The 23,103-nt window shown below is 40.5% G+C and overlaps 1 protein-coding gene across 2 annotated transcripts in view; it reads left to right on the top strand.

Annotated features, from left to right (window-relative positions):
- CEP120 (centrosomal protein 120) overlaps nt 1–23,103 on the top strand; it is a 77,194-nt gene that overhangs the window by 42,454 nt on the left and 11,637 nt on the right. For both annotated transcript variants that reach the window (XM_077817378.1, XM_077817376.1), the window contains 3 exons: nt 4,204–4,365; nt 12,965–13,087; nt 16,628–16,726. In XM_077817378.1, the coding sequence (XP_077673504.1) occupies nt 4,204–4,365; nt 12,965–13,087; nt 16,628–16,726 (384 nt within the window). The remainder of the gene's footprint in view (nt 1–4,203; nt 4,366–12,964; nt 13,088–16,627; nt 16,727–23,103) is intronic.

The following is a 23,103-nucleotide window of genomic DNA, read 5'->3' as shown; positions in this document are numbered from 1 at the left end:
TCTGTTAGAAAAGGATATCACTTTTCTGTGGGGGACCACACTCTCATTGACTGTGTGATTTGATGCATGGGTGAAAAGGTACAGGAAAAAGTTTCTCTATTGATTTTCAATTTTCTTGCTTTTTGGGTTTTGTGAGTGGGCGGGTTATGCCCTAGATGTGCCTAAACTGACTTTAACAAAGTCTCTGTTTGCTGTTTTCCTGGGTGGCCTTTTTTTGTTTGTTTGTTTAAGGACCCAACAGTTGGGAAGGAGGTTGTGTGTGGAATATGGATGTGGGGTAGACTTGACAAAAGGCAGAAAGAGACAGGTATTAAGTGTCTTTTGTGCAGTGGCTGTAGTAGTGGTCTAATGTGGGGAGGAGTTCTCCAAGACCTCACATCCACAAATAGCTCCCCTTGTCAGCCTCCCCTTATAAGGGCTGCATTTTTGTATGCATCATCATCATTACCCAGTACTGGCACCACCCCAAAGTGTTACCATCCCTTCCTAGTACAAGTGGTTCTGAGTTGGGGACGAGGGCATTAATCTGCACGCAAGGGCATTCTGCCTTCCCCCAGCTCTAATTCTTGCCCCTTTTACAGAGATTCCTGCTTCCGCCTCAGAGCTCCTTTTGTTGTCTGAGCAGCCTCATCAGGGCCACCAGATGTGTTTGCCTGCTGGCAAGTGAGCAGAAGGTTGCTGGGTGGAGAAGTTGCTTAGAGAGGAACCCTACTCCCCTATTCTAACAGCTTCAGAAAGAGACTCCCCCGCCTCCTCCCTGTTCCCACTCCAACATACAAGAGTGCTAAGCAGGGACTGGATGGGCTGAATTGTCCAAATTCTGGCAACCAGTTAAAATGTGTGTGCTGTATATTTTCTAGGGTGGCAGCCCCAAGAACAAGGGAGAAAGAGGAGTAGCAGCACATAACAATGCTGCTGGGTCCAGGTGGATCTTCTACATCAGGGGAGGAGAAAGCTAACTGTGGATATGGGGGTGGGGAAGGCTTCCCTATTGCCCCCTTTCTGGACATTTTCTTAGCAGTGTAGGTGGATATGGGGATTTATCACCCCCAATATGAATATCATTCCATTTCATCAACTTCTTTTGAGGTTTGTGGACAGAGATAAGAGGGCTCCAAGCAGGAGTTATCCTGGCTCTGTCCACGCCCTGCCTTGCGTTGGGATTCCCTGCATACAAGATGTAACTTGCTGTGTAAATAGTCATATATCTGACAAATTTCCTTCTGCTTTCATTCAAATACCCAGTGACTACAGTTTGGCCATGGTCATTTCAGTCTTGAGGAAGGTATTTTTATTAATTTTGAATTACAAATATTTTTAGCTCAGGCCATTATCTTCTGATCCCTCTGAGGATTACCAAAAGAAATTACACCATCTGCTCAAGAAACTCCCTGAAAAAGCACAGGAACAGATCTGTGCAGATACATGCCTAGAACCCTGACCAGGGGTATTCTGTTTGCTACCCAAAATCCATAAACCTGGAAATCCTGCACGCCCCATCATCTCAGACATTGGCACCCTAACAGCAGGATTGTCTGGCTATGTGGACTCTCTCCTCAGGCCCTACGCTACCAGCACTCCCAGCTATCTTTGAGACACCACTGACTTCCTGAGGAAACTACAATCTATTGGTGATCTTCCTGAAAACACCATCCTGGCCACTATGGATGTAGAAGCCCTCTACACCAACGTTTCACACAAAGATGGACTACAAGCTATCAGGAACAGTATCCCCAATAATGTCATAACAAACGTGGTGGCTGACCTTTGTGACTTTGTCCTCACCCATAACTATTTCACATTTGGGGACAATGTATACCTTCAAACCAGCGGCACTGCTATGGGTACCCGCATGGCCCCACAGCATGCCAACATTTTTATGGCTGACTTAGAACAACACTGCCTTAGCTCTCGTCCCCTAACACCCCTACTCTACTTGCGCTACATTGATGACATCTTCATCATCTGGACCCATGGAAAAGAAGCCCTTGTGGAATTCCAGCATGATTTCAACAATTTCCATCCCACCATCAACCTCAGTCTAGACCAGTCCACACAAGCGGTCCATTTCCTGGACACTACTGTGCTAATAAGCGATGGTCACATAAACACCACCTTATACCAGTAACCTTCTGACCGCTATACTTACCTACATGCCTCCAGCTTCCATCCAGGACACATCACACGATCCATTGTCCACACCCAAGCTCTAAGATACAACCGCATTTGTGCCAATCCTTCAGGTAGAGACAAACACCTCCAAGATCTATATCACGCATTCTTAAAACTACAGTACCCACCTGCTGAAGTGAAGAAACAGATTGACAGAGCTAGAAGAATACCCAGAAGTCCCCTACTACAGGACAGGCCCAACAAAGAAAATAACAGAAAACCACTAGCTGTCCCCTTCAGCCCCCAACTAAAACCAGCGCATCAAAGATTTACGGCCTATCCTGAAAAATGATCCCTCACTCTCACAGATCTTGGGAGACAGGCCAGTCCTCGCTTACGGACAGCCCCCCAACCTGAAGCAAACACTCTCCAGCAACCACACACCACACAACAAGAACACTAACCCAAGAGCCTAGCCTTGCAACAAAGCCAGTTGCCAACTCTGTCCACATATTTATTCAAGTGACACCATCATAGGACCTAATCACATTAGCCACGCCATCAGGGGCTCGTTCACCTGCACACTTACCAATGTTGTATATGCCATCATGTGCCAGCAGTGCCCCTCTGCCATGTACATTGGCCAAACCGGACAGTCTCTACGCAAAAGAATAAATGGACACAAATCTGACATCGGGAATCAGAACATTCAAAAACCGGTAGGAGAACATTTCAACCTCTCTGGTCACTCAGTACAAGATTTAACGGTGGCAATTTTGCAACAGAAAAGCTTCAAAAACAGACTCCAACGAGAAACTGCTGAGCTTGAATTAATATACAAACTAGATACAATTAACTTGGGTTTGAAGAGACTGGGAGTGGCTGGGTCATTAGACATATTGAATCTATTTCCCTATGTTAAGTATCCTCGCACCTTCTTGTCAACTGTCTAACCGGGCCATCTTGATTATCACTACAAAAGTTTTTTTTCTCCTGCTGATAGTAACTCATCTTAATTAATTAGCCTCTTACAGTTTGTATGGCAACTTCCACCTTCTCTCTCTCTCTTTTTGTGTGTGTGTGTGTGTGTGTGTGTGTGTGTGTGTGTGTACACACAAAATCTTCTTACTATATGTTCCATTCTATGCATCCGATGAAGTGAGCTGTAGCCCCCGAAAGGTTATGCTCTAATAAACGTGTTAGTCTCTAAGGTGCCACAAGTACTCCTGTTTTTTTTGCGGATACAGATTAACACGGCTGCTACTCTGAAACCTATGAAGCTGTTGTGTTCAACAGTATCTATGCAACATGGTTTTTTAAAAAAAGTCTTTAGCACATACATAATTTCAGAAAGAGGTTTTTTGAGAGAGTTTTATTCCGCCTGTAGCAACTTGGGGGGAGGGATAGCTAAGTGATTTGAGCATTGGCCTGCTAAACCCAGGGTTGGGAGTTCAGTTCTTGAGGGGGCCATTTAGGTATCTAAGGCAAAAAATGGGGATTGACCCTACTTTGAGCAGGGGGTTGGACTAGATGACCTCCTGAGGTCGCTTCCACCCCTGATACTCTGATACTGCTCTTCATACCTTTTTGGAAAATTCAAGTATCCAAGAAAGATCATATTCCATGTTTAGTTCTGGATGTGAAGATTGAGACCTGTTGAACTAAACATCTCGATTCCACCTTAAATCTCATCTCACTGTTATTGCTCCACCATAATAGGTTAGATGGGATAAACTCAGTTCTTCAGCTTATGATGGATTGAGGAAGTGCATTATCTGTGGACTATGCTTGGACAGTAAGATGTTGATATCTCTGGTCCATAACAGGCAGGTGAATTAGAGAAGAGTTAGATCTGTGGCCAGTATGTAGTAATGTGAAAGTCATTATTTAAAGTGGTGGATGACGAAAGTCCATATTGGAAATATAGAAATCAAGGAAGTGAAAGTAATACTTCATAGATATGAGCCATAAAGAGTGGATCCAAATGTAATGAGAATTTATTAAAACTAGTACTAACGGTTGTAATGAAGACTTCCAACTAAAGATCATAAACCTATCTATTACTGCATTCAAAGATGTTTTAATTTTAAGCTCCAAAGAGTAAAGAGGGAGTTGCAAGCACAGCACGAACGAAACTTTCAAGAACTGCAGGATTCTCTGCGGCGAGTCAAAGAAGAATGTGCACATCAAGTTGAACTGGAGAGGTCAAAGATCAAACAGCTGGAAGAGGACAAGGTCCGCCTGCAACAGCATGTAAGTAAAGAAATTAAATTACCTTCCTTCCTGCTGTGTTGAATGGAAATAAATATACAATAACATTAAAAAGTTGTGTATTTAGGCACAAGCACGTTCTGGCAACTTGGAAGTCAACACTTTGGTCCCAATCATTCAATGAGCTTGACTCAAGCATAGAGGTCCACCTATAAGAAGCTTATTGCAGGAGCAGGGCCTTTGTTTTATCATTTAGGTGTTTTAGCATTATGTGCTTTTTGAGGCTGAAAACCAAATTGAAATTATGAAGGCGTATTGTATTTGGGAGTGATGCTGCTGAAGTGTAGTGTATATTTCCAAAATTTTGCTGAAGCAATTAGAATTTATTAATGACATCTCTAACTATCTTGACTGTTCACTTCATTTTACAGCCCAATTGTAAAGCAATGCTACTTCAGTGTTAAATATTTGAAAATGGAAAATAAAATTTTGAGAATACATTATTCTTTTCACTCAGCATAATTATCTATCATGTGAATAGGGTAGCAAACTTGTTGACTGTTCCAAAGGATGTTGGTAACAGAAAAATAAAGCATGTTTTCTTTTTAATTTTAGTAGCATTATTCCTAACAGTTCATGTTTAGCCATTTTACAGCTCTCTCTTAATTATTGTCACTGGAAATACACTGCCGAATATTGCTTAAATATTTTTCAGTGTGTTTAGCTCATTTGAATGTTGTTTTTTTTTCTTTAGTGTTTTTCATCTCTTAACATTAGAGTTTATGCATTGGTAATCCCACAGTAGCACTAACTAATGAAGAGATCTCTCTGTATCTTGCTAGAGGAATCCTTTGTATAAGAAACAGCTGGATTTTTTACAATTTTGACCTTTTCAGTATGTCTTTAATTTTCATTTAGCATTATCTTGGTTTTAAGATTTTTTTCATATGAAATTAATGTGAAAAGTAGTATCCACTGTATCAAGCTTTAATGTAAATTTTCCATTGTGGTGTTGAAGAGATGTTGACAACCTAGAAATAGCCCAGCTGTTGAGTCAAATCATTGACTTTTGATTACAGGTATGACATCTGTTGCATTCATATTTGATCATTTAAAAATTAAGCCCACATTCAAAACTCATTCTGTTGCATTCAGCCAGCATTTTAAATTATGGATATATCTCATGAGCATACGTTTCAATTTTCCCATAAATCATATTAACTATTTTTATTTAGACTATTTAAACTATTTTTGCAATATTCAGAGCATGAAATACTTTTGTACAGTTATGGGACCTGGTCATGCCACACCTCTGTTCATATCCTAAGTTAACTTGTTCATATCCTAAGTTAATATATTAGTTCACAATCAGAGGCCAAATCAAGCCATAGTTTGGGACACTGAGGGCCATATTCAGACATGATATGAGCAAGTTCAACTCCACTGATACCACATCTGAATCTGTCCGTTAGTGTACAAAGCTAAGATCTGATGATCCTTAAATTTAGCCCTAAAATTCATTAATATTAGTAAATATGAGTGTCACAGGGTCTGCACAGGTTTCCTCCTTCTCTCCCCTGTGCTTAGGCTGGCAAAATAACGCCGCCTTCAGATGTTTTACCCTTGTGCTTTTATTTGCAGTGCCACAGTGTAGTCCCCTTTATCCCTCAACAGTTATCCCCTTTCTAATCCGTTCCAGGGTCTCCTGGCCTGTGAGGCTCCCTTTCTGTGGTGAGGAGGCAGAGCTGTAGCCTCCTGTCCCCTCCCAGGCTAGCCTCCCAACTGAGTTTTATTCAGGACTTTTATAGCCCTCCCAGTCTTCAGCCTAGCCGTTGCTGCTTAGCTCAGCCTATTGCAGTGAGCCAGCACTCATCAGGGCCCGCAGCTGGGCTCCCTGCTGACTGCTTTGAGCCACTGCGTCTGGCCCCTCTGCCGGAAAGCAGGGCTTAGCCAGCATTTTAGCAGGGTATTCAAGGGGTTTTACCCCTGCCCTGCCACAGTGATGAACCAGAAGACACAATAATTAGTAAAATATTAGTTGCCACTCTGAATGTCCTGTGTATTTTTTCCTCAGCAGAGTAGCATAGTGCTGACCACCTGCCATTGTCCTTATACCACATACATCATACCTATCAGTCCCCCTGAAATTCACAGTGGACAAGCTTATTGCATCCTGCTGGCACTCACGCACGTTTACACCAGCTGGATTCCTCTTCCACCCCACTTGCTGGATCTTGAAATTCTGGTTTTGTTACAGCAGTGTGTCCCCAAATTTGCTCAACCTAGTGCATTGCTTTCAAGTTGTGCTGGTGCAAATTTGCCTGGATACATTGATTGCTTGAGGACCAAGTGCTGTCTTGCCCCAGTGACACTGCCAGTGGCCTAGTGTTGGTATAAAGGAACATGCTACTCAGTTTCCTTCAGATAAGTATCACTGATTTTAGTAATTAAAGAATGACACCCCAAGAAATGCTTCGCTACATTCAGGGTAGACCTTCTGTGCTTCCCAGATATTTTTATGGCTCTTCTAATAAATGTAACCTAAAGCATGAAAAACTAAGAAAGCTTTTGCCTTTTCTTTGCCTAATAGGATAGCTCAGTGGTTGGAGCATTGACCTGCTAAATCAAGGGTTGTGAGTTCAATCCTCAAGGGGGCCATTTGTGGCAAAAGTTGGGGCTTGGGGGGAGGGATAGCTCAGTGGTACGAGCATTGGCCTGCTAAACCCAGGGTTGTGAGTTCAATCCTTGAGGGGGCCATTTGGGATCGGGGGGCAAAAATTGGGGATTGGTCCTGCTTTGAGCAGGGGGTTGGACTAGATGACCTCCTGAGGTCCCTTCCAACCCTGATATTCTGTGATTCTATGATAATGTTGCAGCGAATAGGAGATGAGAGGTCTGGCCCATAGTGTCTTTGTTTAGTGCTAGCTAACTGAATCTGGACAGCTGTAACCCCATGCAGGATCTTCATATCCACTAGGGTGGGCTGCTTCATTTTTCTGACCTATTAAAAGGCCTTTCTTTGTGTCGTCCTACATGTGCCCATTTAAGATAGTTGTTCAAATTCTTGATTTTTCATGCTTGAAGAATTCTTTCAAAATGCCATTTTAAATGACTGTCATGCAGTGTATTGTGGATGAAGGTGAGCCCAATCATTTTCAAGAATGGATATTTGGGTTGTCGTCTTTGAACTGTTCTATTTGAGACCTACTGAATAACGGAATCCTGTTTGACACCTAAGTATATTGTTTTGTAACACATGGCAGAGTCTCGTTGACTGTTTGCACAGCATAGGCATCTATTCTGAGTTTGGTTACAAGAGATGTCCACAGTTCTCCTGGAAGTGGTTCTCAGGTCTTCAAAAACAAGCAAGGAATTAGACATTTGGTGCAAATGTTTTTAGCATTACAGGCATTTCCTCACAACCGAGCCAGTTAGTTGCCTTGTGGATGGTCAACGTATATATGCCATATTTACAAAGGAATTAGTAGGAATAAAAACAGAGATGGTATGTTAGCTGTCTTACTCTTATGATGATGGGCGATCACTCGTTACTGAGTATGATGATCTTCCATGGGAATTATGGGTCCTCAGGTGGATAATAAGGCCAATCCTAGAACCGTAAGTTCTATTGCAGCGAGGGCAGATGTTTTCAGACTCAGCAGGAGGCTGTTGACCATGACTAGAAGCCAGTCTCTCCTTCCTTCTATGCCTTTTGTCCTTTTCAGCTTGTCAGCAAGCAAGTTCAAAATGCAGAGGATCATCATGTAGGACTTAACTCCATTTTAAGCGATCCTGGGCAAGTGTCAATATTACACTTTTTTAGGTTGTTCCGTTGTCCACCCACATTATGGTACCCTTCTTTCAGCTGAGAGAACAGGACCTGTTTTGGGAGGCAATGGTCTGGCATTCGGACAACGTGACCAGTCCAGTGGAATTGCTGACGGATGATCATTGCCTTGATAGTGGGTCTTTGCCTCTTCCAGGACACTAATATTGATGCACCTGTCTTCCCATTTTATCTTCAGAATCTTACGAAGGCAGCATTGATGGTGCCTCTCAAGGACTTTCAAGTGGTGTCTATAGGTTGTCCAAGTTTTGGACCCAAGTTGGGAGAATAATGGTTTGATAAACAAGCAGCTTGGTGTCTGTTTGAATGTCGTGATCTTCAAAAACCCTGTGCTGTAAACGAGAAAAAGCTACACTGGCACAGCTCAGGCGATGTTGAGTTTCTGCATCAATATCTGCCTTGGATGAAAGATGACTTCCAAGGTTGAGGAAATGATCGACATTCTCCAGTGCCACTCCATCGATTTTGATAGATGGGGCATCTGGTACCTCATTTGGAGAGGGCTGATAGAGCACGTTAGTCGTCTTGATATTAAAAGTGAGATCAAGACGTGTAAGCATCGGCAAAACACATTCAAGATCGTTTGAAGATCTTAGAGTGGGCAAAGATTGTGTTGTCCTCAGCATACTGAAGTTCGCCAATAGATGATGTGGAGATCTTACTCTTGGCTTTCAGCCTGCTAAGCCTGAACAGCTTTCCATCCATTCTGTAAATTATTTCAATGCCAGCTGTAAACTTCCCAGCAACTAGGTAAAGAATGACGGCGATCAAAACCGCAAACATGGTTGGAATGATGATACAGCCCTGTTTTACTCCTCTTTGTACTTTGAAAGTTTCACTTTGGGAGCCAGTACTGCTCCCGTCACTTTCAAGTTATAAATACATCAGTGTCCTAAAATTGCTTCATCAGGACATCCAATCTTAGAGAGTCCAAGCCAGAGGGCATGGCGATTCACTGAATCAAAGGCTTTAGTTAAATCAATAAAAGCCACGTACAGTGGTTGGTTTTGCTCCCAACACTTTTCTTGCAGCTGCCGTGCTGTGAAGATCATATCTACAGTTCCACGACATGGTCAGAAACCACTCTGTGACTCCGGTAAAATTTCTTCTGACGGGGCAGAAGGCGAGTTGCAAGGATCCGTGCCAGAACTTTGCCTGCAATGGCTAGGAGGGAGATACCACGATAATTTCCACAATCCGCTTTATCCCCTTTCTTGAAGAGGGTAACAATCAGGGTATCTCCAGATTTTAAGGATAAGCAGGTAAAGCTGCTGAATTAGCTCTGGTCCACCGTCTTCAAAGATTTCAGCAGGGATCCCATCTAGACCTGCTGACTTGTTGTTGTTCATCTGCTTTGTTGGCATTGTGTACCTCATACAAATTAGGAGGGTCTCGGAGCTCATCCCTCAATGGTCGTTGAGGGATTTGCTCAAGGATTTCATCTGAAACCATAGAATTATGGTTAAGGTGATCTTCAAAATGTTCTTTCCAGTGAGAATTGATGGCTTTGTTGTCCTTCAGAAGTGTGGTTCCATCCTTAGAGCAAAGAGGATTCATACCATGACAAATAGGCCCATAAACAGTCTTGGTGGCACTAAAAGAAACCGCATGTATTGTGGATATGTGAGAGATGTTGGAGTTCTTGTGCTTTCTCAGTCCACCATTTCTTCTTGAGTTCTCTGATTTTAAGTTGGACTTCTGCCCTCATGTTGGCATGGGCTTCTCTCTTTATATTACAATTTGTCATTCTGATAAGCACGAAATGCCATTCTCTTCTCATTAATGAGCTGCCCAATTTCAGCATCATTCTCATCAACCAGTTCTGATGATTTCTGGTTTGGTAGCCTATGGTTTCCTCATAGGCATTGATTATTACTGCTTTCAACTGGCTCCAGTGTTCCTCAATTTCTTCTGGAAACTCTGATGGGAGCTTTTCTTCTAAGACTGCTTGGAAGTGGTCACGCGAATAGGGTCTTTCAAATCTTGAATCTTCAGCTTGTGCCTGACCTGCTTCTTTTGCAGCGTCCATTTGGGAGCGATCTTAATTTTCATTGTGGATCGAATAAGGCAATGATCAGTCCAACAGTCATCAGCACTTGTCATTTCTCTTGTGGGAAGTACGTCACTATGGTCTTGGGCACAAACTATAACATAGTCGAGGAGATGCCAGTGCTTTGACCGTGGGTGCCTCCAAGATGTTTTGAACTTTTCTTTTTGACCGAAGAGAGTATTCGTAATAATTTCATGTTCAGCACACTTGGTCAGGAGCAGAATTCCATTTGAATTGCTTTTGCCAACTCCTTCTTTCCCGATTATTCCCTTCCACAGATCTGAGTCTCATCCCACACATGCATTGAAATCCCCAAGAAGGATGATCTTGTCTTCTGAAGGAGTCTCCGATAAAATGGTTGCCAACTGAGAATAAAAATCTTCCTTTACATTCTTATCTGCATCCATTGTTGGTGTGTCTCAATCGGAGTGTCATAAACCATCCATTGATGCCAATTGGTACCTCAGAGACTTAATAGTAGAACAGACAGAGGATAATTGTGCAGTGGAGGTGAAACTGTTCTGTAATGTTACAACGGGGGCGAAGGGGGGAAAGATAGCTTAGTAGTTTGGCCTGCTAAAGCCAGGGTTGTGAGTTCAATCCTTGAGGGGGCCATTTAGGGATCGGGGGCAAAAATTGGAGATTGGTCCTGCTTTGAGCAGGGGATTGGACTAGATGACCTCCTGAGGTCCCTTCCAACGCTGGTATTCTATGATTCTGATTCAGTGAATGGCTGTGAACGTGGATGTCGGCTGCAGCAAATAGAGGATCTCCAATCATCATGGTGCCCATGCCACTGGTTTCAAGTCCTCTGTGTGTCAAGGATAGCGTGGTGACTGTTGTGCACCAGTTTCCCCCCTTTAAAAGAAGTTCCACACAGGCATTTTCCGGGTTTTGGGAAAAACAACATTGCACAAGTCAAAAGTCTGGTGGCGATTGGCGAGTGGTAACGGGAACAGGACAGTGAAATCCAGAAGTTCCTAGTTACAGACCGACACACAGACGGTGGGTGTGATACAGTCGTCTTGCTCGAGGATTGAAGCAGGTCGAACATCTCAGCAGCTGCACCCACGACTGAGCAGTCCTTTTTAGGATCCACTCTGCTCACCCCACATGGGGAGGGGGTTAAAAAAGTACCCTAAAAATAGTCTTGCCTCTGTTTTTCCTGGTGGGATAGCCACATCCAGCAGGATAACCACCTCAGTGGTCGAAAATGTAAGAAATTCTTCAACTTTGGAACTTGGAACATACGTACCCTGATAGACAACACAAACAGCAACTGACCAGAGCGACGTACAGCCATTATTGCTCGTGAAATTGAGTCGGTTTAACATCGACTCAATTCATTAGCTGCTTTTCTGAAACTAGAAGAGCTAATGAAGGACAGGTGAGGGAGGGGAAAGGAGGATACACCTATTTCTGGAAGGGAAAAATCTATAGTTGAACTCCGATTGCATGAGGTGGGCTTTGCTATAAAGAACTTTTACAATACAAGTATGATGAATTGTTATCAAATGATGTAAATGAAAATGACTGGAAGCTAGCTGTCTCCTCGTAGGTGTGTGGTGGTTTTTTTTTTTTTTTTTTTTTTTGAAGCACTACTGTCTTCTTATAATATTTCTATAAAAAACAATAGACAAAATTTTAAATGTTGGATACCAAAACGTGTTGAGCAAGTGGACCCACATAAATAGATGTATTAATGCAACAATTTTATGCTTTTAACCAAAATGAATAATTTCCCCAATATTTGGTCCTAAACTGCTAAGCTAAAAAGAGAACCCATGGAGAGAGTTATATTTACATGTTAAAAGTGAATCAAAATCTGACAGTTAGAAATGCTTCATTTCCATTAACGAAGTGAACTGTGTTTTTGAAGTAATCTAATTGAATAATTTTCTTAGTTCACTGACTTATAATAACTTATATCATTACTTTATGTACTCCTATTCCCAGTAGGTAATTAAAACTCTTTTGCCAGGCATTTTTTTTAACATTGCCACTCCGGTATATTGAAAGTGCTAGTTACTTAAAGATATGACTTGCATAGTTCTTTTGATAGCATGATATGGTCATACGTTGGTTAAAACAGCATCTTTGAAATTATCCATTTTTATCTAGACAGCAAAAATCCTGTCTTCCTGCAACTCTGCAAGTATATTGTGAGGGCAAAGGTGCCTAACATTTCAGTCATTTGTCACTGAAGTCTTGCTGCTTCAGCCTTTTAAATCATTATTTGGCTAACCAAAATATTATTTATTTCCTCTTCCAGACATTCCTGGACAAGCTATACTGGTGAGGTTGAGTCAATAGTAAAAACTTCATATAGACAATACGAATATATTCGACTTAAAAAAAGCCGCCATGAGTACAAACTTGATAAAACTGCACTGTTGGTTGTAATTCCATAGAATTACAAAGTTTCACTTGAAAAATTTGGTGAACAGCTATATTACATGTTAGTCTTTATATCAGAGGGAAATAGAACTTTCTTTCCTGTGTAACCAAAACTTTCCTTAAACATTATTTCTGTTATGCTCTCTGTATATCCCATAATCAAGAATTCATTATTTATGAATGTGAAGCTTTCAGTGTCTGTTTTATATCAGTTACTTGACTGAAATAAAATGTTAGGTCCAGAGGCAAATTTAGGTTCTGAGACTCATTCCGTCCCCTGTGAATGTGTCTTATTGTTAAATTAATGTATTCTAATGGATTTTATATCTGGGTGTTTTTTAATGTAGTTTTATGAAGCAGAAAACAAGTATAAGATTTTGGAAAAGGAGTTCCAGCAGTACAAGGAACAGCAATGCAGCAAACCAGAAATCCGGTTACAATCAGAAATAAATCTGCTCACTTTAGAAAAGGTACCTTTAGACTTTACTGATCTTCCATAACTATGTTTTCATTATTGATGAAGAAGAAAGAATAATCTGCTTCCAAGATGAAGTGGGTTAATCTCCATTTTTTTCTCTCTTCCAACAATTTCTTCAGCCACTAAATAAATATTTAGAACCTATTTGTAGATGAAAATGATCTTGTGGAATAGTTTTATATAACTTTTTTGGACAGTTTTTGACTATTAGTCAACATTTGACAACAATTAACACATTTACATCCACTTCTAAGTACAGGGGAAACTAGAAACTTATATACCACTTGGAAAATGCTTATGTTTTAATGGCTACCACTGTAGTTAGAATTGGGGGACTCTGAAGAGCAAAACCTGGGGAGAGAAAGAATTGAGGGTTTTGAATTTCCTAGCTTTTTTTAAGGTAAGGTTAAGATGGACATTCCACTACTACTTTTTAAAGAGTGCTCCAGAAAGAAGTCCCTTTGTTTGTTTACAGAACAGAAACCACATTTGTATTAGCAATGAAAACTACCCCATTCAACTCCTTCATTGAGTTTCAACACTAGATAGAATGGCACCAGAACTAGGAGTGAGAGGGTAGTTTAGTCTGTGTTTGTTTGGTTCTTTGCATTCTTGCTTGACTACCAGTGAGAGTGTTCATTTCCCATCTGGACACTTGTTTACAGAGATTTTAACTGAAGCCATCAACTTATTTTAAATGGGTCACTGAACAGCGGTCATGTAGTGACTACTTTATTTTACTACTGACTTGAGCTGGTTTCTAAGAAGCAGTGACCATATCCTTGCTAATCCACTGAACCATCCAGCCCCAGATATTCTGTTATCAACTCATGGCAGAGGGGCATGTACATTGGCCAAACCGGACAGTCTCTACGCAAAAGAATAAATGGACACAAATCTGACATCAGGAATCAGAACATTCAAAAACCGGTAGGAGAACATTTCAACCTCTCTGGCCACTCAGTAAAAGATTTAAGGTGGCAATTTTGCAATAGAAAAGCTTAAAAACAGACTCCAACAAGAAACTGCTGAGCTTGAATTAATATGCAAACTAGGTACCATTAACTTGGGTTTGAATAGAGACTGGGAGTGGCTGGGTCATTAGACATATTGAATCTATTTCCTTATGTTAAGTATCCACACATCTTCTTGTCAACTGTCTAAGGGCCATCTTGATTATCACTGCAAAAGTTTTTCTTCTGCTGATAAGAGCTCATCTTAATTAATTAGCCTCTTACAGTTTGCATGGAAGCTTCCACCTTCTCTGTTTGTGTATATAGATATATCTTACTATATGTTCCATTCTATGCATCCAATGAAGTGGGCTGTAGCCCACAAAAGCTTGTGCTCTAATAAATGTGTTAGTCTCTAAGGTGCCACAAGTACTCCTGTTCTTTTTGCGGATACAGACTAACACGGCTGCTACTCTGAAACCTTTAATACTTCTGTATATCATGATAAACTTCTGTGATAATGTAGATGATTCATAATTCCAAAGCAGTGGCATATCACATTTACCTTTCATTTTCTTTGTTTTGAGTTGTATTCCATACCTAGAATAGGAATAGTCAGGAAAAAGATTGAACTATTTTATATTTGAACCATGTCTCATCACAGATTGTAGAGAGCACTCCTTCCTGGCCACCCACTAGGACTTCTCTGAGGGGAATCCAGACCTCTACTGCTATGGATCCCTGGGGTGTTTCAAGCTCCTGGAGCCTGAACACAGTGCAGCACTGCCGCAATCTTGAGGTTCTTATGCACGTTCTCAAGGTTCAGACCTTCTGTCTGACACCTCCCTCTGAGTGTTGGAATCTGCTGTCCAAGCGCCAAGCCCCTTTGCATTCAGCACTGGCCCCAGACTTCCTAGTACTTAAACACAACCCCTCCCGGGACTCCACCCCAACAGATGTGAAGCTTCTGGCTTACAGTTTAACTCTGTCAGGGCATGCAGTAGTTGTGAAGCTGTCAACACACACACCCATTGCCTCATCTTATGTCTTTATGCTCTTTTTACTTAGCAGATAAAGCACAGGAGAGTACAGCTCATACAAAACAATAAAAAAATTTTAAACACAGTGTCCCTCACTAGCACACTATTCTCTTGGGAGTCTTTGGGGGATCCATCTGTGTTCTGTCAGGCAAGCAGACTGGCAAGGGCCTCCTCCCCTGCCCCCGCCCCCCGCTCCCCTTGCCTATGCTGACCCAGCACCAGCCTTCCTCATCTTAATCTGGTGCAAAAAGGCTTTCTCTCCAGTTCCACCAGCAGAGTCCCTTTATGGGTTGCTGATGGTGTTTATCTGCTTCTTTTAGTTCTCCAGGCAACTTTGCATTTCTCTCAAACACCACCAACATCTCCCTTTTCAGAGAAGAGGAGGACATATCTCTCTCAGCTAGAGCTAACCCATTGTTCCAAGATGTTTTACGTTGAACAGATGATTGGGTGCGCATTACTCACGATTGGTTCTGGCCTAGCAGAGAGATTACACAACTGTGCTAACCCATGGTGGAATCACATACGTAGGCTTTCCATGACCCAATAATTATGATACAATTTTACGAAATCATCCACAATTCAGAAATGATAAACTCAGCCATTCTGTTTGTATCACAGCTTGTCAGATAAGATGAGAATTGAAGAATTTATATTGAAACATGGACAGATTTTCCATTATCACTTAATAAAACTCCAAACTCTGTATTGGCCACAATAATTAACTTGGTTCTTAATTTGAGACATTGAGACAGTGCATTCCTGAAAATTAGCCAAGCTGGCTTTAATGCAGGTAAAACAGATTGCTTAGTGCATGTAAAAATAAATATTTTTGATATATGACCACTGGTGCCTAGTTGCCTTCATATATTTTAAATATAGCCTGAGAAAGTATTGCCTATAATTGTAGTTCCCTCTTACCATGTTTTACCATTCTAATGTAATCTTCAAATGTTTGTTTAGTTGGTTTTATATCTTTATCAATGGTAAGTTAAGCAACAAAATATCTTGCAGCGTTCTAGAGCAAATTTGCCTGTGTATAGAGGACAACCATGAAACCTAGGCCATCTTTGTAGATTTTCTCCCTCTCCCCCAATCAAAGGTCCAAATTCTGCCCTCTGAGACACATATTTGCTTTAGTAAGAGCTGCCTAGACCTCTAAAGGCAGGACTTGGGCCTAAGAGTTTAGAGTGCCCCTTAAACTGGAATGCTAACAATTAGAGCTGCTTATAGAACAACAAATGCGTTTTTCACCGCTTGGAGGCTCTTTAAAAAAGTTTACATTAGCTGTCTTGGGGCTAAGACTAATCTAGTTCCTTTTTGTATAGACTGCTAGACAATAAAAATAAGGCTATATTTTAAACAAGAAAATGTTCATGTGCCATAATATTTACATTAAATTACATAACAGCTTTAGATGATGTTGTATGTTATACTGCATAAGCACTTTTCTTAAACGGACACTGTGTATATATAATCTTTCAATGATTGTTACCACCAGTATAGTGTTTCAGCTGATATGATTTTAATCACCATCAGGTTGAACTTGAAAGAAAGTTGGAATCAGCTACCAAATCAAAGCTGCACTACAAGCAACAGTGGGCCAGGGCTTTGAAAGAACTTGCAAGACTAAAACAGGTATGTAAATAGGATAGAGCACATGCACAATAAGGATGTAATAGTCTTTTTCTTTTTGTTCCTATGATCAAGTCTGTTAATATTATGGGCTAGTCATGCCTTCTATTGTTGCTATTGATTTCTATTATAACTGCCAGTATACATTTAAAATGGTCAAAACTTTCCTAAACAGTCAGCTTTGGGCTGGAATTTTTTGCAACTGGGCTTTGTCTGATAGTGACTTTTGGCAAAATCTCTATCTATTTTTTAGTTTGGAAAAATGGAAAAATATCTATTTCCCAAAGTTAAAAAAAATTCTGGCTACACTTATTTTTAAAATAACAAGGATACAGAACAACTGGCTAAAGCTTGAAACTTAAACTTGGACATAATTCTCATTATAGACCAGGGCCTTTGCTTGGCTTGGAACTGGGGTGATTTAAAAAAAGGTCACTTCTGGGGATGCTCAGTAAGCATCTGCTAGAAAAAGTCAAAAAATAAGTTACAGTGGTTTATCTTGGCCATGGTGCACATCCTGTTGTTTTATATTTTACGCCAGAAACTTCAATATTTAACATTTAACCATATTCAACACTGAACCAGAAAAACAAGAATCAAAAATGCTGTGCATGAACAATGCAGGTGAGTTAAAGTCGCTGTTAGAATCTAAACTGGCATTTCTTCTCTTTTACACCCTAACTTTAATTGTGCAACCTTAACGTTGCATTCAGGACTACTTGAAGAAAATCTAGCATGTCCTATGCAAAGTCATTCAATAGTGAGAAATAGGGAGAAACAGAGCATTCATTCTGAACCTGCACCATCGCCACTAGCTGCAAAATCAAAAGAATTACTCAGAAAACTTCTCTGCTGCCCAACCTCTTATGGAATTTGCCCCAAATTCCTTTATAATGTCAAATGGAAGGGTAGAGGTATAAATCATGTGTCCAGAAGTACCATGTCGTTGGGAAGTAGACTTTTGTAATCGTGGGTGGAGATTTCCTGCTAAACAGGAAGTGGCTACCTACAACATATCTTAGCTAGAATTCTATTTCAGTTGAATATCTTATTTTCCAGGTGTCTCAGGTTATGATGGCATAGCACTGTCAGTATAAAGTCTGTACAGCATATCCTGTAGCACTGGAACATGAGCAATAAACACATTTGCATTTTAATCTGTTCCTGGTGGGGATGAGGCACCCGGGTGTCTGAGGATCCACTGTAGATTCATGTTTGGCAGTATTAACTGAATTAAACCTGTTGCGTTAGTCTCTGGTTTTAGTGTCTTAATTTTCTGTGTTTTCCAAGAGAAAAGTGACTGAGGGTAAAAATTGCTTGTATGTTTAAATACTTTTTAAAAAACTTTAATCTTACAAAGTCTACATCCTGACTGTGATTTCTTGAGGAAAGGGTACGGGTAAGTGCCCATCTTTGCTGCTGTTGGTTAAGAGACAAGTTTGTTTTTGTTTATTTTGTTTTTTGCAAAACTGATTTAACAGGCATCAGTACGTCAGTTTATACTATGATAGCAATATGGTCATAAAGTATACTTAGGCCCCCATTTTTAAAGGTATCTAGGAGCCTAAATTTCATTTGCAGAAGGGATTTAGGCACTTCAGAGCCAAAAATCCCACTGTCAACAGTATTTTGGCTCCTAAATGACTAAATCGCCTTTACAAAATGAAATTAATGTTCCTAAATCAGTTAGGTATTTCAGTGCAGTGTACTGCAACACCTATATACCTTTAAAAATCTGGGTCTTAGCTTTTAAAAAATGATAGAATTTGTAGAATATTGCGGAATACAGCAAACTTAGAGAGATCTGGAAATCATAGAATATCAGGGTTGGAAGGGACCCCAGAAGGTCATCTAGTCCAACCCCCTGAAGGTTACAGGTTACACAATTTTTTCCTGTCTCTGAATTTTCCCATCTGTGATGCCAATAAAGGATTTTTGGTTGGTTTGTTTTTGTGGATTTTTCTTTGTGTATGTCAGTGAGGCATTTAAAATCTCTCTGAGGCCAGCATGTAGCAGCAGTTCCTTCATCCTCAGTGTAGCGAGGCGATGACTCACCAGTGTGGAGCCTCCTGCTGGTCATCTCGGGAATTAGCTCTTTCCAGCCTTTGGAGCGCCCTCTGTAGGCCGGTGTCTTGCCTGCCACTGGACCTGTGACGCTCCTGGACCCCGGTGCCCATTTTCCTCAGGGTTCTGCCCCAGCAGTAACCCACTTACTCTGGGTCTCCCGTCCCACGGGAACCCCCAACCCTCTAAACCCACCTTGCCTCAGTGGCTATGGCCAGTCATCATCTAGACCCCGCTCACTGCGGAAGACTGCAGTGTAATAGCCACTCATCATTGGCAAGGGGTTAGGACCAGCTGCCTCTGCCTATTCCCAGGCTGCCCTTCTACAGCCCTCATACTTTTGATAGGCCTTCAGCATGGGGAGTTATCAGGCTGGAGCTCCCCAGCTCCTCTTGCCTTTCTCCAGCACTACTCTACCTCAGGTACCCTTCTCGCTACAGAGAGACTCCTGGCTTACAGCCCTTTTATAAGGGCCAGCTGGGTCCTGACTGAGCTGGCCACACTTGTGGTCAGCTATTCCCTCAGCTGCTTTCACTCCTTTTTCCAGCCACAGCCCTCTCCAGGGCTGCTTTGAGTTGGCTCCCCAGGGCAGCCCTCTCCCAGGGCTGTTTTAACCCCTTCACAGCAAGAGCAGGGTGACTACCCCACTACACTCAGTAATGCATATACATGCCAGTATATTGTTTTTTCCTTTACCTACTGCCTTCTATAAATATGGTATGATTTGTGCTTGCAATAATTTAAGATTCCGTAAGCACTTCCATTCGGTACGGTCAAACGCACTAGAAAAAGCAAGAATTTTACCAATCCGTAGATCAAAACAAAGCCTAACACATTTAAAGATTGAGGGTAAAGACAAGGGAATTCATGTTTTCATACTCCATCTTCACCCCTGTTTCCCATCTTTTTTTTGCTTTATGGAAGGGCTACTTTTCAAGGAGAGGCGCTTCTAATTCACTCAAGCATTCGGGTAAGTGAGCACCTCAGCTCCCTGAATCCAAATCTGATTCAGCAGGACCCAATAACTCTTTGGATTATGTTCCCCTGCTTTTCCATTTCAAGGTTTTAAAGTGTGTGCTCCAGGTTGCAGCATAAAAACTGCCTTCACTGTATTTCTGTAAGATTTGCAGTGGAATGAAAGGAGCTCTAACCCAGTTATGAGGAAAAGCAAGAATGCAGGGCTAATTCACTCTTTCCTGCAAGACTAAAGATCTCTCTGGTGCATTTTTGGTGCATAAAGGGGTAACTTAGCAGGATCTAGCGGAGACATTGCTGAAGAATAGGCCAACCAGTTGCTCTTAGCAAATTACGTCTGTGGATGGGAAAGGAAAGTCTACGGGACTGGGGAGGAGGAGCGAGCTATCTGGATATGTGCTCAAAAGGAAACCCTGTTTCTGGATAAGCAGGATGCTGCTACTTCTCTCTCTCTCCTTTCCCCCATGAAGAAAAAACACAATCTAATGGATAATTGAAGCTTCAGGGAGAATCACATGGTCTTGTTGGGAGGAGAGGAGACGTTTGTGTGCTAATCAAGGAGGTATATGGAGCCTAAGGCAGGGTCATCATCAAAACCTTTGGATAAGCAGTGCCGAAATATGAACTCAATGAATTTGAGAACCCAAATTCTCAATGCTCTTTATTTATAACTTACAGAAAAATCAAATAAATTAGCACCATGTATATTTGATGATTGCTAGAAAATCAAAGGTTCAGTTTTATGTGCTATCCTCAGATTGTTCCTTTTCATCTAATTATTGTAGGTGTCAGAACTTGGCCCATAATATTTCTGAAATACCTATGCACAAAAGGGTGATCATTCGCCTCTCTAATCTTTTCACACCAGAAACTGGATTTTCCCAAAGGAAGCACCAAAATGTCCTGCCTTTTTGTTTGTTTTCCCTTAAAGGCTTTTTAGATTCCTGTTAGATGCATTTCACCTTTAGTTCCCTGGTTCAAGTCATGCCAGATGGGTAGTGACAAAAACCATCACTAGCTGATAAGTTTGGTAACTTTATAGTAATATTTCCAATCCAGGACCAACAGAAACCCTGGTTAGACATCTGAACCATTTAAATGAGTGGACAGCAAGACCAAATTATACTCCCCTAAAACTTTATCCCTGAAAGTAGTCCACTTAAAATTAGATGGAGGCTTTTTTGTGGGAAATAATGTGGTAAGGCTTATGCTACTATTGTTAATGCTGTACTTAGTCAATCTGGCACTTTAAATTCAGTTAAAAATTAAAAAAGCAAAACTGATCAGGAACCCATGTACTGTGCCTGAATATAAATTTGCAAATTTAGTTGCTTCAGGAATTCCACATCAGCTTTAGTTCAGATGATTTGTGCAATTGCAATAGTTCATCCAATTTCTTGTTTAAATTGGATTAGTACCATATTAATTTTGTGTTGCCTTGGGTGAATAGCCACAGGGTTGTAATCTGTGCCAGTAATTTGTCACACCAAAGCCCTCTGGAGGACTATACAAAACATTTGTGTAGTGAGGATTAGACGTTGAAAGCCATATCTTAGATTGTTAATAAATGTTAATGACAAAACCCAGCTGGTAAGTCTTGGAAATGAGATCTAATGCTTTGTGCCCATTGCCAAAGAACTGTTTAAACAGAGCTTTCCATTACTCAAAGGTGACCTAGTACAGTCGATTATGCTTCTTTATTTCATAAATTAACTAGCTGAGTATTTAGCAAAATGTTCTTTTCTTCTGATTTTCAATTTTAAAAGTCAATGTTTCCTTAATTATAGCATTTTCTTTTTCTTTGGGAACTAGTCATGTTAGAGCAGTGCTGTGATGGCTTTATATTCTGTAGAAAATGAAGTTTGTGAATCGTAACTTTGAAAATTTTGTGTGAACATTAAAAGGAAGAAATTGTTAATTTCTCTCTATCTGGAATTTTTGGATAATAAAACATAATACCAGTTATAACTAGAGAAAGACCTGAAGCACACCCTGACGTTGGTGACATGGGCTCATCTCTAAGTGTGAAAACTACAAAATTATACATTTTAATGGATTTGATCATGGTGTGTAAAGTTTATAAAAAAATAAGTCTGAAAATCCACAGACTCTATCACTAGGACACCCAGATCTTTCTCCCTCATGCCCATTCCCTTTTTTCCTTGAAGATATGTACTGTAAGTTTTTATTTATACTGTTTAACAAAATGTTTTACTCTCAAATAAGACCAAAAATTCAAAAATGTGCACATTTGCATTTTTTCTCTATAACTCAAAGTTTTAAAATCTTGGCCTTTAAAATTTACCAACTAAGACCCAGATCCTGCAAAGATTTAGGCATGTGTAATTTTACTCATGGAAGTAGAGCCATTAAGGTCAGTGGAACTATTCATGTGTTGAGTTACACACATGCTTAAGACTTTGCAGGCTCGAGATGTAAAATTTAACAAATGTTTGAGTGATGCAAGAAATCACTCTTTAAAAATAATGCAACATATTACCATTGGAGCTGTAACTAACAACGGTGTTATGTCAGTTTTGAAGACTGATAATCTCCCTTTTCTGATCTGGAAAATTAACAAAAACAATGTTTATGTTTAAATTAGAATTATGTACATTTTGTGATAAGAGGTTTTATTGTACAATGTAAGTCTCTTACCATATTTGTACTCTATGGATTTGTTCAAAGCAGAACTGATGGATTTGTTTAAAACAACACAGACCTTATTGGCTGACATCGACTCTATCTTGTCCAGCCTCCTGCTTATCCACTCAGAGTAATTAATTTGATTAATTTATAAGTAATTTAGCCAAAGATGGGATGTAAATCTTTGTTTAAAAAAAAAAAAAAACAGTTGGAGGTCCAAGTCTTGGTTAAAAACTGTGTCTTGAAACCATCCAGGCCCTCCTACTGACATGTCAGCTCTGGGTTATTTTCAGAAAACTTTACTTGAGTTCCTTAGCTTCAATCGTAATTTTTTTCCCACAGACTTGCATGGTATGTGTGAGTGGGAGAGTGAATAGTGGCTGCTATTTAGCCATTGTTTAGTCTAGTGTATGTATGTTTACATCTCCCCTTTGGATTTATAGGCAGCTATGGCAAAATAAAGATTGTACTCTTTTGATTGAAGAGCCTCTTAACTAGAGCACCTGGCGGCATGAAGGGAGTCTTTTACGATCTGATTATTTTTCTTTATTACTGATTATTTAATTAATGTTTAAATTACTGTAGTACCAAAGGCCCAAAATCATTATTTAGAGCCCCATTGTGAAAGGTACTGTGCAAATATTAAGAAGATATCATTCCTGCCCCAAAGAGCTTGCAATCTCAAGACACACAAA

This window comes from Eretmochelys imbricata, chromosome 5, assembly GCF_965152235.1.
Source record: "Eretmochelys imbricata isolate rEreImb1 chromosome 5, rEreImb1.hap1, whole genome shotgun sequence".
NCBI lineage: Eukaryota > Metazoa > Chordata > Testudines > Cheloniidae > Eretmochelys > Eretmochelys imbricata.
The sequence above is the reverse complement of the archived record's forward strand: the minus strand, read 5'-3'. Positions and strand labels throughout refer to the sequence as shown.